The sequence below is a fragment of the Euphorbia lathyris genome, chromosome 2, assembly GCF_963576675.1.
Source record: "Euphorbia lathyris chromosome 2, ddEupLath1.1, whole genome shotgun sequence".
NCBI lineage: Eukaryota > Viridiplantae > Streptophyta > Magnoliopsida > Malpighiales > Euphorbiaceae > Euphorbia > Euphorbia lathyris.
Window position 1 is genome coordinate 27,777,188 of NC_088911.1, and position 15,010 is coordinate 27,792,197.

Consider the following 15,010-nt stretch of genomic DNA (forward strand, 5'->3'; position numbering starts at 1 on the left):
GTGGATAGTATTAGTTCTAAAATGAGTGCTTGGAAAGCTAATAATCTTTCTCTGGTCGGGAGGATTACGCCTGTGTAGTCTGTCACCTCAACGGTTGCTAATCATGTGATGCAAACGAATATGCTCCCTACAAGGGATTTGCGTAGGATTTATAAAGTGAATAAACTTTTATTTGGGGCCATACAAGGGAGGATAATAAAATCCATTTAGTTGATTGGGATTCGGTTTGTAAGCTGAAGAGGTGTGGGGGGGGGGACTGGTGTTAGGAAAGCGACTGATTCAAATATGGTTCTCCTTCTTAAGCTTCTCTGAAGGTTTTGGAAAGAGCCCCACACACTCTGGGCAAGAGTTTTGTCTACAAAATATAGGAAGGATCTTATTTGGGGGCTCGGTTTCAATTGTAAGTCGTCGATCCCATATTTGTCGTAGTTTACAATCGGTCGTTGATTGTTTTTTTACAGGGTCTGATCTGGAGTATAGGGGGTGGGAAATCTATGTCATTCTGGGATGATAGGTGGCTGGGTTCTTCCTATCTTCGTGAGTTGGTTGTGCGTAGGGTGGAGGATGAGGACCTCAATTGGCGGGTGAGTGATGTGTTTGATGATAGTGGGAGTTGGAATTGGTGTAAAATTGAGCACTATTTGGATATCCGTACTTTGTTGCGTCTGAGATGTATCCTTATGGCTCGTGATTCGGACATCCGGGACATGCCTAGACGAGTTAATTCTTCTAATGGTAATTTTACTTGTAAGGATGCGTATGCTCTTTTGATTGCTGATCGTGGTGGTGCGGAGGTGGATGCTCGGTTTGATGCAGTTTGGAAGATTAAAGTCCCTCATCGTATCCGGACTTTCCTTTGGTTGTGTCTTCATGACAGGATTCTCACTAATTTGGAGCAGAAAAGAAGACATTTGAGTGAGGTGGATATTTGTTCTATTTGCCACAAGGATCCTAAGTCTATTATTCATGTGCTCAGGGACTGTCTTGTGAGCATTCTTATTTGGCGGGGGCTTCTTCCACCGAGTTCGTGGGGTGGTTCTTTGAGATAGCTAAAGAATCTTGGCTTATTGACTGTATGGTGGGTTCTGATGAAATGTTTGGGATTCAGAACTGGGCGAGTCTTTTTGCTGTGACGGTTTATAAACTTTGGACTTGGAGGAACTTAGAGATCTTTTGTAATGGTGAAGGTATCCGGGTGATCGAATTGCTTCGATCCATAGAACTTTGGATGGTGTTACTGCGGCTTGGGAGGTCTGGTCGAAGTTGACTGTAGGGGGAGGCAGGCAAAAATTGCTTTAGTGGTAAAAACCGGATAGAGACTGGTTTAAACTCAATGCGGATGGCTCCTCTAATGTTTCGACGAATCAGATTACTTTAGGTGGCATGATTAGGGATAGTTCAGGGAACTGGTGTAGGGGGTTTACTCAAAATGTCGGCCATGGTGATATTTTAACTGCTGAACTATTGGGGATACATGCTGGTCTTAAGTTAGCGTTGGATTCTAATTGTCGGAGGTTGATTGCGGAGTCCGACTGTCTTCAGGCGGTTAGTTTGGTTAATTTAGATACGCCTCTTCATCACTCGGCTCGTGCTTTAATTCGGGGTATTAAATCCCTTATGCATCGGTTTGAGAATATTACGGTGTGCCACATTTACAGGGAGTGTAATAAGTGTGCGGATTTCCTTACCCGTTCTGCTATCAGTTTGGCGCTAGATATTACGGTGTTACAGACAGCTCCTACCTTGTTATCTCCTCTTTTTTATGAAGATCGTGCAGGCAGGCCCTGTTTGAGGCTTCTGGCTTCTTGATTTTTTTTTTCGATTTTGTTGCTGTTTGTTCTTGTTTTGTCTGTTATCTACCAAAAAAAAAAATGAAAGACCTCCCATATATATTTTGCCATGTATAACATGGACTTATATTTATTATAAGAGGTTCATCTATTTTAATTATTAAGTGAGATCACAGTACACGTGTCCAAATGTGAATTGAATTGAGAGTCCAAGTGACATAATAGACCGAATGCTTAATATAAAAACTCGTGGTTTTGGTTGTATCTCTTATAAAACTGAAAGTTAAACGTTGAAAAAATAAATACTGAATCTTAAATATTGAATATTATAAAGTGTTTAAAATATTAAATGTTGTAACTGTTTAATAAATGATAAAAATAAGTATCAAATATAAATATATCAGGAATATAAAAATATTAGTGTTAATATTTAACTTTAAACATTAAATTAAATATTTTAATTTATAGAAATAAATAGTTTTTTTAGAAAAAGAATAGTTTTTAATTTAATTATGGAAGAATTTTTTTTTTTGGTAGGGAATTATGGAAGAATTATAATCGTAGAATAAGCATTTTTATTAGAAATTATAGTAAACTATGTAATTTTTTTTGAAGCAAAACTATTTAATTTTAATTTTGCTGAGTTATCGAACGCGGATATTAATTAAGGTGCCGTTTGATAAAACTAAAAATTAAATGTTGAAAAAAATAAATATTGAATTTTAAGTGATGAATTTTATAAATGCTGAAAATATTAATGATGTAATTGTTGATAAATACTAAAAATAAGTGTTGAATGTAAAAATATTAGTTATAATGTTTAACTTGAAGTGGTAAGTTAAGTATTTTAACTTATCAAAATAAGTGAATTTTAACTTAATTGACTAATTTAAGTGCTGAAAAAAAAAACCATTACCAAACACATTTTTAAATTATGAAACACATTTTTAAATGTTTAACACTTTAATTTAAGTGTTAAATGCCTAACTAATTAATCTAAAACATATCAAGGTAGGCTCCACCGTAGGTTGCAAGAAAAAGTCAAGTTTCGCGCTTTATCCAGCCAATATTTTATCTCTTTCTCTCCCTCCAATTTCAATTCCGAAACCCCCCAATATTTGGAGCCAAAATCCGCCCCGTTACATAATAATTATATAATTATTATTTATTTTATTCTTTTTTTCTTTTGAGAAGAGATTTATTTTGTTCTTTTATTTCACGTTATTAATTTTTTATTCTTTAAAAATATATTAGTTGTTCCTTTCCTTTCCAAATTGTTAGTTTTCGAAAACTATACCTTTCTCTCCTCCGCGCAGCTCATATATTTCCTTCTCTGCAAATTTTTGCCGTTCATTCTAATCTGGGATTTTTTTTTTGATTTCCCGGTGATAATTGATATCTCCTTTCCTATATCGATTTGAAGCGTGGAGGCATCGTAATTTGGTTCATATTCTTTTCTCCGAGAATAAAGGATAACTGGTTCCTGTGAATTGTGTAGATTTTTGTTTTGCGATTACTTCAGTTAGGGTTTCGCATCAAGTTTTTGCGCTTATAGTGATTTCAGAGGGAGTGGGCTGTAGTATTATCTGATCTTTATTCAAAAATTGGAGTTCGAATGGTCTGGATTTTACGTATTCTAATCAAGTTTTGATGTCTGACGCGAAATTAGGGTTTGGGTAGTTTTGTATCGGAAATCTTATTGAAATTGAAGCTAAGACGATGATTGTCAAGAAAACCATGAAAGTTGAAATGCCGAATCTGAAGCAGTGTAGGATTGGAGAGCCTTGCTCTGAAAATGAGGATGATTATGAGTGCTTATTGATTCCAAAGAAACGAAAAATTAATGGATATGATTCTTATTCGTTTGATATGTACAGTGAAGTTGATGATGTCTGCAGTGGTTCAGGGTCCTGGGTCGGTGAAGGCTCTTATTGGATTGATGAGGTACAGTCTGATGCGAAGAGACTGAAGAAGAATTATAGGATGGATAAGTCTCGGCCAACAGCATCTAGATCTTCGCGGGGTCGGCTTCAGATGCTTCCCTCCAGATTTGAGGACTCAATCGTTGAAATTTGTAAAAACGAAGAATGCAGACCTGATGACATTGATACAAGCTTTGAAGAAGATAGAGAAGATTTTGACGTTAAGAGGTGTAGATATACTAACGTGGATACTGTAAAGGATAAGTTTGGATATGGAGTTTCTAATTCCTATGCATATTATGAAGGAGGAGGAAATGGAGAAGTAGGCGGTAAGGTGTTCAACAATTTTGAGTACGAGAACGGTAATGCAAATAATTTGAAGTCACAAACTTCTTTGATAGACAGCAGACGTAGATATAATACCAGTCCGGAGAAAATAAGAAGAGGAGCAAAGAACAAGAAGGATGTCTATAAGCCAGAGGACTTTACTTTGGGAGATTTAGTTTGGGTCAAATGTGGGAGTTCTTTTCCATGGTGGCCAGCAGTTGTGATCGATCCTATATCACAAGCTCCTGAATCCGTTCTTAGTTGTTCTGTTCCAGGCGCTCTCTGCGTGATGTTTTATGGGTATTCAAAAAATGGAACACTACGGGTACTGTTTCTCTCTTTCTAATTTCACTTTTGGGGGAATATTACTGCTTGTTTTAACGGTATTATTTTGTTAATGGTGATGGTGTTCAGGAATATAGTTGGGTGAAACAGGGGAGGATATACCCTTTTGCAGAATTCATGGATAGGTGTGTTGGTTATAAATTAATGACATTCAGTTCGACTGATTTTATATATATATATAGTAAAACCTCTATATAGGAATGAGCTCTATTTTGTTATAAAAAAACTCGGTCCCAACTTGGTAATAACCTCTGTTAACAAACTCTATTTAGTAATAACCTCTCAATTGTTATACAAATAGTCCGGTCCCAAGTGTATTCCTATATAGAGGTTTTACTATATATATTAATTAATTAAATTGTAATAATTTTGTTTGATTTTCCATACTTTAGATTTCAGAGGCAGAATCAGCTGTACAAGTGCAAACTGAGTGACTTTCAGGTGGCACTACAAGAGGCAGTTTTGGTACAAAGCGGTTTTGCGGAAACAAGGAGTAGTGCTGAAGAGATTGCACATCAAGATTCTCACTTGAGCGGATACGAAGAGGCTGGTTGTTCAAGTCAAGATCAAGACTTTCATTCTCAGTATCAGGTAAGTTGTCTTCACAACTCTTTTGTCTCACATTATCTTCGTGTAATTTTCGTATATGGCCATGCTCTTCCCGCTATAGCACACTGACCCTTGAACTATCCTGGAATATTCGTTGTTCTATTATATTAAGGGCTTGTGTTTGCCGTTGGCAGTTGGTCATGGCCGGACATTTTTAATCATCAGACCTTTCTAATCTCCTAAAGGCCTTACTCTAGTTTTGTATTTGAAAATACTTGAACTTATTTTCTATAAAATTTCATCTAACTAGAATCCCACTAAAATATAATCAAATAGATGAAATTTTCAGTCTTCTGATTTTTGCCATGGTAATTTATCTTTTCTTTGTCCTGAAATACTAACAATTATAGCGTATCAAACAACAGGTTAGCTGAAGTTGGACAAAAGCTAGTTATAGGAAAATAACAACTCGCTAATAAAAGCTTGTATTATCTTTCATGTAATATTTTTAACTGAATTTTGACAAGTGGTAGTTTTATGTTACATTTATGTAAGTTAAAGTATATTTAAGTGATACGTTGAAGTTCAAGGGCCACATTGTGCACTCTTGTTAAGTTAAAGTGTTAAACTTGGTATATTGTTAAGTTTGAGGGCCACAAATGAAATTTACCCCATTTTCTTATACTTCTAGTCTTTGATTAGTTTTGTGGAGATTTGGAAACTTTATAGTTTGGCAAATGGATTTCTTAGAATTTTGAGTTTAGTTTATATGGTTGATATTTCTGAGACAGACAGATAATGTTTCATTAGCATATTCCAGCCTTTGCCATTGGTTAATTGCTTACTTGATTCACTCTCGGTAGATATAATTTTGGCCCTTCCAATAGTATATCTGCTGAGACCTTTCAGTATTTCAGATATTGCCACCTTCTCTCATCAATGAAGAAACTGCAAGTTCCCCTTTGAAAGATTTCTATAATTTTGACATTTCTAGTTCTATATTTAAATTGATAATGTTACAAGTAAATTCAATTTGCTATACGAACCTCTCTCTCTCTCTCTCTCTCTCTATATGATGCTCAAAAACATTTTCATTGTTGGTATCATTGGTGACTAATTAGAGGTCTAGTTCCTGGGACTTTCGTTTATGGATTTATGTGCACAAGTTACATGGAAAAGATTCCTTTACTATTTCTAAAATGAAATAAACTATACTACTTTATTGTTTCTTGAGGTTGAGATCTTTTCATTTCCAGATAGTTATTGGTTCTTGTTGTTCAGTTATTAGAATTCAGCTGCTGTTTTTTTTTTCCAGGGTGCATGTTACAAGGACATGAGATGCTGTGACAGCTGCAATCTGGTCTTGCCATGCAAAACTGTCAAGAAAAGGACAGGGTCAAGCTTTCAAACAGAAAGTATATGTAAACATTGTGCTAAGGTTCATGACAACAACTCATGCTTTGATATTTTTTGTTCCCTTGTTCATGTTGATTTTCTTATGTAGTCCTGTTTTTGAAAGTGATACCCTTCAATCTCTTGCAGTTAAGAAAGTCAAAGCAATACTGTGGCATATGCAAAAAGATTTGGCACCATTCAGATGGCGGGAATTGGGTGAGATTTTGTAGCTGGCTGAATTAAATTTTGGGTTGCTTTCATCATAAACCTATAGAATGATTGATATATGGTTTTAATTGAAAACCTTTTGTAGGTATGTTGTGATGGTTGTAATGTTTGGGTACATGCTGTGTGTGAAAACATTCCGAAAAGACTTTTGAAGGTGTGCATCCAATATCACATCTTATGTATTCCATTTTTTTGTATGTGAACTTGGCAAGGCTAACTGACCTTTTATGGTTGAAGGATCTGCAAAACATCGATTATTATTGTCCTGATTGCAGAGTAAAGTATAAAGTTGAATCATCAACTTTAGAGACAAGGAAGCCACCAGTCAAGTATGTTACTCTTTTCGTTATTCATGCATACACGAAGATTGTCTATTTGACAAGACTTAGTCAAGTCACTTTTACCTAGGAGGTTATGTTCTATACATATAACATTATTAATTTCAAACAGGTCTATGGTAAACAGTGGGCAAGAAGTGCCGCCTGATGAAGTAACTGTGGTGTGCAACGGAATGGAAGGAACTTATCTGCCAAAATTTCACTTGTAAGCCCTTAATACCTTGCCTATATGAAAATGATTATTTAATTGTTGTGCCCTCTCACTGTATACCTGTCGCCCCTCTTCACGTATCAATGCTAATTTTTCTTTACAAAAAATTGTTTGCATATGAACTATTTACTTTGGAAACAAATATATATGGTAATCAACTTTTATCTGCAAGATTAAAATTTATACTTCCCTCTATTTTACCAAATATAAAGTTTTATTAAGCTGCATCCCTTTTCTATCTGTAGAATTGTGTGCAACTGTGGTTCATGTGGGCCGCGGAAACAAACACCAAGCGAATGGGAAAGACACACTGGGTGCAGAGCCAAAAAATGGAAATACAGTGTGAAAATCAAGGATACATTGTTACCACTGGAAAAATGGGTATGTATTGGCACTTATTATGTATTGTATAATTGCATTTTCTGGTGATTAGCAGCTAGTCTGTAACTAGTTTATTTGGTTAATGTTATGCTGTTTATATACTGTGTGGTTGTTTAGAGGCACTGATTATGACTGGAAGGATGAACTGTCATTTCTTTATCGTACATACAATTAGCTGAATATTAGGTAATCTGTCCTCAGTAATTGTTGTTTAAAGCTGATTACAAAGTAATATAGTCTTCTTGATTTGCTGTAAGCTGCATTGAGAAAAAGAAAAATTTGAAAAAGTCAATTTTGGCTTGAAACCTTCACTCGAGTACTTCAATTGAGAGCTACTAGATTTTGGTCTCCAAGTACAGTATGTACTGTATTGGGGCATGAAAAACTGATTGTAATCCTTGTGCAGGGATACTCGTTCAAGTACAACAAACAACATTTTTAGAAAATATGAGACACAGATACGGCTCGCCAAATATATATATAAAGCCATAAATAATATCCATAAAAAGTCATTAATTCATCAAAAAGAAACATTTAATACTTCAAACTATTTAAACTACCAAATCTAAAGACTATTCTAAGATATTTTCAAGCACTTCATCTACAAACACCAATAACTCAAATTCTGGTTCATTTTAGTTTGAAATTGTAACACACTGAAATAACAGAAAAGAACGGTGGCTGGAAAGAGAAGAGAATTGAGTGACTCAAAGGGTTTGAGTTGAATCAAAACCCACCTATTGAAAGAAGAGCTGAGATTTTAATATGCTGTTGATAGTGTAGTGGCTGTTTTTGGTTTCTCTGTTGCGAGATGTGTTTAGGTTAGGTTTTTTAAACTTAATTTTGATTCCTTTTGATTCTAAATCGCAGATGTGTTTTGGTTAGGTTTGGGGTTTTTTAACTAAATTTTAATTTATTTTATTTGGATAAAAGGGGTGGCCGGACAAAGGAGGAGGGTTGCGGTAGGTTTGTGGCGGCCAACGTAAAACTTAGCCACATCTTATGACATGAACCAAAATATATGGTTCATGTTAGCCGACCCCGAATCATTTCGGGACTAAGGCTTTGTTGTTGTTGTGGATAAAAGGGGTGGCACGGCTTCTTTATTCTTTTCTTTAGATTTTGATTTATTTTCTCTATTAGGATTTTTTTTTTTTTTTTATATCAACCCCTCTTTTTTGTAAAATCATAAAAAACCCAGTATATTCTACCTAATTAAGTCATAAGCCGTGTCCCCTAAGTGTCCTCACTTGACCCCATATTAAAAAAAAAGAGGGGGCACTTATTTTGGCGTTTCCCATATGGGTTTCCGCGTGTCCGGAGTGTCCGACACTCGGTACATTAACCTCCTAGAAGTCTCGGTGCTTCATAGCTAAAACCCTACAAACTCTGATGATAAATATATATACTTTTTGCTGTTTTCAAATTTCCTCTTTGTTTTCTGTCCACTTTTTTTTTAATCTTCCAGCACTTCAGACTTTCAAGGACTGCTTCTTTGATGTATAGTTTAGGTTTTTGCTCCCAGTTGTATTTCACATTCTTATTGCCTTTGATCAGATTTTTCCTGGTTTTGAAATCATGCTACCTTGCATTTAAATTAATTGGTAGCTTTGCAATTAAAGGAAAAATATGTCAGTGAAAAATTCTTTTTATGGAAACCTTTCAGCAGCTAGGCTTGCCAAACTTGTGTTTTGTTTTCTTATGACATTGGTCCTTCATTGAACTTTTATGTTCTGTTAATACTATTATTAGTCAATGTGATGCATATGCAATTTTGATGCTGCAGATTGCAGAGTATAATGCATATGGCATAAACCCTCTGAAATTAGATCAACCAAAGCTACTTGCTCTTTTGCAAGGTAACATCTTCCTGAGCTTGTAATTGCCTTGAATTTGTTCCTCTCTTCTTGCTCATTATTTTCAAATGGATGAATAAGCCCCACTTTTTATTTTTTTTAACAGAGAAGTATGAACCTGTATATACAAAATGGACAACCGAACGATGTGCAATTTGTAGATGGGTCGAAGATTGGGAAGATAACAAAATTATAATCTGCAACAGGTAGTTCTGTCATTCATTTTCCCTTCTACTTGCTCATCAAAAATATTCGCAGCCATCTGCTGGTTCAAGTTCTAATACTTCATTTATATTCTTGACTACATTCACCTACAAGGTTCTTATGTTCAGGTGCCAAATTGCTGTCCACCAAGAATGCTATGGAGCGACCAATATTCAAGATCTTACAACATGGGTGTGCAGAGCATGTGAAACTCCTGATGTTGAGAGGGAGTGTTGCCTTTGTCCTGTAAAAGGCATGTCTATTACACTTATGATCTCTGTGTCTATGTTTGTGAGAGTTTGCTGTATTAATGTGCAAGATGTGCTTAATTTCTCTCCTTTATTTGCTTATTACTCTGATTAGGGATATTAACATGACTCAAACAAAACATTGAAGACTCATAGCACTGTAGTGACGACATGCTATGCGCAACTGACCAAATTACTGATATGTTCATGCATATGAAATCCATTTACTGTTAAATCTGCAGCAATCTAGTTCAGATTCAAATATAATCCATAGCCACTGCATTCCATCACATGGGAAATGCGAGGTTAAATTCGCCCTTCTGCAATCCATGGCGCGCCATTTTGCGGCAAGAGCAGTTGCCAAAGGCGCATCAAGGCGCGCCTTGGCAGTTAGAGGCAGTTTTCTGGAATGTTTGGCAGTTAGGAGCAGTTTTTTCTAGAATGTTTGGCAGTTAGGGATAGTGTTATTAAAAGAGAGAGAGGATTATATATTTATTAGAAGAGAAGAGATTATACGTTTATTATTAGTAGAGGAAGAGATAGAGTACGTTTATGATTTGAAGAGGAAGAGACAAGAGTCATTGTATTTTATAAGAGGAAGAAGTCTAGTAGAAAGAAAACACTACGGATTGAAACAACAGAAGTCTAGTAGAAAGAAAAACACTAAGGATTTAATATTCAACTTTATCTTTCTAATATGGAGTTTATTTTGCATTTTAAAATTTATTTATGCTTAAGATATTTTCATAATTTAGTATTCATTGCATTTTTATGTTAGTTTTATAATTTTTTATTTTGAAAGTGCGCCTTGTCTCGCTATGGCGCGCGCCATCGCCGTGCGCCAAGGCTCCAGGACCCCTTGCGCCTTAGTGCGCCATGCGCCTTTAATAACTATGTACTTATCAAAGGATATGTAACAGCCTGGTCCAATACCATGCATATATTGTCCGCTTTGATCCAAATTCAACACCTTAATATGTATATAATAACCACCTTACTAATAAGCCCCAGTAACTCTCTCTCCATTTCCGATATGGGATTCAGTTCATTCCTGTCCCATCGCCATCCCTTAAGGCCGCTCCTTACAGGCCTTCTACCCCGACGACACCCACCCCGGACCGGGTCCTTACAGGATAGTTTTTGGTGATTTGATTTTTTTCTACTGCAGTGCTTTCTCTTGCTAGCTTCCCCTCCCCCCCTCCCCCGAATCTTTAGAGGAATCCTTTTGGTTTTTGATCTCTGCTGTGGCAATTTGTTTTGTTCAACTTTTGTGATATTTTTTGAGCAAAATTTCTGCTGTGTAGTTGTGTTCTTATTTGTCTCTGCAACTATTTCTTGCAGGTGGTGCTTTAAAGCCAAGTGATGTTGAGATGTTGTGGATTCATGTAACATGTGCCTGGTTTCGACCTGAAGTTGGGTTTTTGAATCACGAAAAAATGGAACCTGCCACCGGGATCCTTAAAATTCCTTCAACTACATTTTTGAAGGTATTTAAAACATACTTCTTTCCATCACTGGCGAACACGATTTATCTTTCTCATCTCACATTTATACTATACACACTTAACCAAGGTTTATCATATTTTTATTTTATTTAGCAGCCCATCTCCTGGGAGTTGGAATAAGGATACATGAGTTGTCTTCAGTTTTCCTATGTTAATTGGTAGTTCCTGTGATCTAAATGTGTTTTAATTGCTTGACTACAGAGTTGTGTTATCTGTAATCAGACCCACGGTTCCTGCATTCAGTGTTGCAAGTGTGCTACTTATTTTCATGCAATGTGTGCATCAAGAGCAGGATATTTTATGGAAGTAAGTTCTGATATATATTTCTTGAATACGTATGATTACGCTTCTTGGTAGAACTATCTGATGTTCCTCAAAATATGTTTTTTGATGCATGTATCTGCATTGTGTGTAACCACATGATGTATACAGCATCACAAGTTTGTCTTTTATAAAATTATTTTTTTAATTCTATTAATTTTGATATATTATAAGAGAATAATACAATATGATTTAACTAAATTTCATGCTTCTCTAACTTTTAGTTGGACTGTGCGGAGAAGAATGGTGTCCAAGTCACAAAAAAGTTAACATACTGTGCTGTTCACAGGTTTAAAGCTAGCCCCATACGTTGTTTGCTTTATCGTTTTTCTTGTGAATTGGACTTGGTTTTGCTGCTTTGTCCACCTTATGTATTAATTTATATATTTTGTTTTTATGCGTGCAGGACACCAGATACAGACGCTGTTTTAGTTTTGCGCAGTCAAAGAGGAGTTTTTGCTGCCAAAAGCTTTCTTCAGAACCAGAATCGGCTCTCGAGTGTTTCAAGGTTGGTTCGGTCCGAGGCATTGGACCTTCCTGAACCCTCTACCTCAGAGACTAATGAGTTTGAGCCTCTATCTGCTGCAAGGTGCCGTGCTTATAAAAGATCAAATAATAAGGTAAATTTTCAAAAATCAGATGTCGATCCACATTTACTATAGTCTGCAAATTCTTGAATTGGTCTTCCTTCTGGATGAGTCCAAACTTCCTTTTTGGCAGCTTACTTCTAACACAATTTAATACTCCCTCCGTTTTTTATTATATGACGTTTTAGCTTTTTGATTTGTTCTTTTTTATATGTCGTTTTGTATTACCAATGCACTTTCAGAAATATTTTCTCAAATTTTCCCTCATTTATGATAAGAGAGAAGTTTAACGTTAATGCAAATATTCCTAATTAAGCCATAAAAATTAAGAAGAGAGAGAATTTTGGCATAGAAAGTATAAATCTAGGAGACAGGTATTAAGGGTAAATTAGTCATTTTAATAGTGCAATTAATGTTGCATTGGTCTTGGTGAACAACCTTAAATGACTTATAAAAAAGAATGGAGGGAGTATAATCCATTAGGCCACTTTATCATCTCACTTGACTAATTCTTTTTGTCAGAGGACAGAAGAGGATGCGATTTTTCACCGACCTATGGGATCAAGATGCCACTCTTTGGAAGAAATAAGTAGGTTGAGTACCTACCAAGTAATACTCTCATCTTCTTGTTAGAAATTTTAGTTCCTTAATATTTCGTTATACAATTTTTTTCATAATTGTTTAGCATGACAGATCAGTGCACATTTTATCTTACAGGAAACAGAAGATTCTTCAGTTTTCTGCTCATTTAAGGAACGGTTGCATCATTTACAGGTAAACTGGCATTTGTCGGTATAATGTAGTGTAATGAATAAAATTCTGTTATCTAATTAACTCTTACGTGTGTCTTCAGAAAACTGAAAAACATCGGATCTGTTTTGGTAAGTCCGGTATTCATGGGTGGGGCCTCTTTGCACGCAGGGACATTCAGGAAGGAGAAATGGTACTTAGTTTATCTCTTTTCAGTGCCTTTTTATTCGTTCAAGAATTATAGTTTGCTGGGGTAGACTTCTTGTTTCCAATTTTACAAGATCCTGTACAGAGTCATCTTTTGCAAGATCATATTTATATAGTTTGAATAATTGGCAAAACATTTGTCAGATCATTGAGTATCGCGGCGAGCAGGTTAGGCGGAGTGTGGCAGATTCAAGGGAGGTGAAATATCGATTAGAAGGCAAAGATTGCTACGTAAGATTCTTGATGCTCCTTTATTGTCTGCATGTACACCATAGTTCCCGGCATTGTTTATATCATACTATATAATTGCAGCATGAACTACGATGGTTTTCTGATTACCATTTATTTTTTAGGGTGGATTACTGTTTATACATATCATAATAATGGTGTTTTTTAATATATAATTAAATGTTAAATGCAGTTGTTTAAGATCAGTGAGGAAGTAGTAATTGATGCCACCAATAAGGGAAATATAGCACGTCTCATCAACCATTCGGTAAGTTCCATAGAAGAAAAAGTTTCATCTGGATTTGAATTGCTTTTTCAGATATGATTTTCATTGTTCAGACGGGTGATACTAATGATTATAATGCCGTATTCAGTTTAATACTTTTTGTTCTTGTACATTAATAATAAGTGCCTTCTTTACTGCAGTGTATGCCAAACTGCTATGCGAGGATAATGAGCGTTGGCGATGTGGACAACCGTATAGTCCTTATTGCTAAGGCTAATGTTGGTATCGGAGATGAGCTAACGTAAGACCTAAAGAGCCTTTCTGTTACCCTGCAACTGTATTGTTAAGCCTGCTCATTTGATATATTTGTTCGACTTTGGACTAAATATCATTTTATATATATCTTCTACAGGTATGACTACTTGTTTGATCCAGATGAGCACGACGAATTGAAAGTTCGTTGTCTGTGTAGAGCTCCGAACTGTCGGAAATTCATGAATTAGATCTTCTTCGTATTCTAATGATTTATTCTGTTTGTCTGCAAGGAAAATTCATTTTATTTCTTTCCAAAAGGAAAGTTGAGAGAAAAAGCGAAGATTAATTAGAAATGGATAGCCAAGTGATTTTAATCTGCAATAAAATGTAAATTTGCTTTGCTATTTTGATTGCAGGTGGTAGTTTTCTTTTGAATTCTTATATGATTGTTATCAGTTTTTTTTTTTTTTTTTCCTTTGTATAATTCATTTAATTTGCATGAATTTCAGTGTAAAATTTATTTGCAAATAATTTTTCTTTTATTGTGTGATGGCTTGAAACTTGAGATTAAAAATAAGGAGAAATTATCAAAAGAACATCGTTTATAAAAATCTCTCCTCCCTAACAGTACAGTAGTTTTATAAATACAACCAAGTCTTGAATATGTCAGAAACAAGATACGAATTATAAATAGATGAGAAAAATTAGCTCTCTGCTGAAACCCTAAAGCCGATTCCTTGATGAGCACGACTCCGCCACTGACGACGGATGAAGAGTGAACAGGTCTCCTACAGAGACTCTTTGATTGGGAAGAAAATGAATGAAGTTGAATATATCCCTAAGGACCTTGTAGCAGAAGGACTTTTATTGGTCTCCCGAACAAATTCTCTTAAGCCAAGTTTTGTAATCTTGCCTGAACTATTGGATTCCTGGGCAACACCATGGAAAGATGCGTTAATCATTAAAGTTCTTGGCCGTAATGTTGGGTATATAGCCCTCCAAAAACGTGCGATTGAGCTATGGAAGCCCAAAGGGGGCGTCGAAATAATGGACGTAGGATATGGATTCCACATCGTGCAATTCAAAGATCCTTAGGACAGAGAGAAAGTCATTAGGGAGGGACCGTGGACCATTCAA

General features: G+C 35.7%; 1 protein-coding gene across 1 annotated transcript; it reads left to right on the forward strand.

The window, feature by feature from the left end:
* The first annotated feature begins 2,926 nt into the window (after positions 1-2,926).
* LOC136217561 (histone-lysine N-methyltransferase ATX3) lies at positions 2,927-14,277 on the forward strand. The gene is made up of 23 exons (XM_066004141.1): positions 2,927-4,364; positions 4,454-4,509; positions 4,777-4,975; positions 6,249-6,371; positions 6,476-6,544; positions 6,642-6,710; positions 6,794-6,885; positions 7,007-7,099; positions 7,351-7,486; positions 9,273-9,345; positions 9,449-9,548; positions 9,675-9,799; positions 11,136-11,281; positions 11,501-11,605; positions 11,845-11,909; positions 12,027-12,240; positions 12,730-12,816; positions 12,925-12,981; positions 13,061-13,150; positions 13,309-13,395; positions 13,586-13,660; positions 13,819-13,919; positions 14,031-14,277. Exons 1-23 carry the CDS (start codon positions 3,510-3,512, stop codon positions 14,119-14,121), a joined length of 3,108 nt encoding a protein of 1,035 aa, XP_065860213.1. The 5' UTR covers positions 2,927-3,509; the 3' UTR covers positions 14,122-14,277.
* Positions 14,278-15,010: the final 733 nt, after the last annotated feature.

Bases quoted from the DNA above. Each gene is read 5' to 3' on its own strand.
- LOC136217561 (XM_066004141.1), top strand. From the start codon at position 3,510: ATGATTGTCAAGAAAACCATGAAAGTTGAAATGCCGAATCTGAAGCAG. The intron at 6,886-7,006 runs GTATGTTACTCT...AATTTCAAACAG, and splicing joins ACAAGGAAGCCACCAGTCAA to GTCTATGGTAAACAGTGGGC. The intron at 13,396-13,585 runs GTAAGATTCTTG...TGTTAAATGCAG, and splicing joins TAGAAGGCAAAGATTGCTAC to TTGTTTAAGATCAGTGAGGA.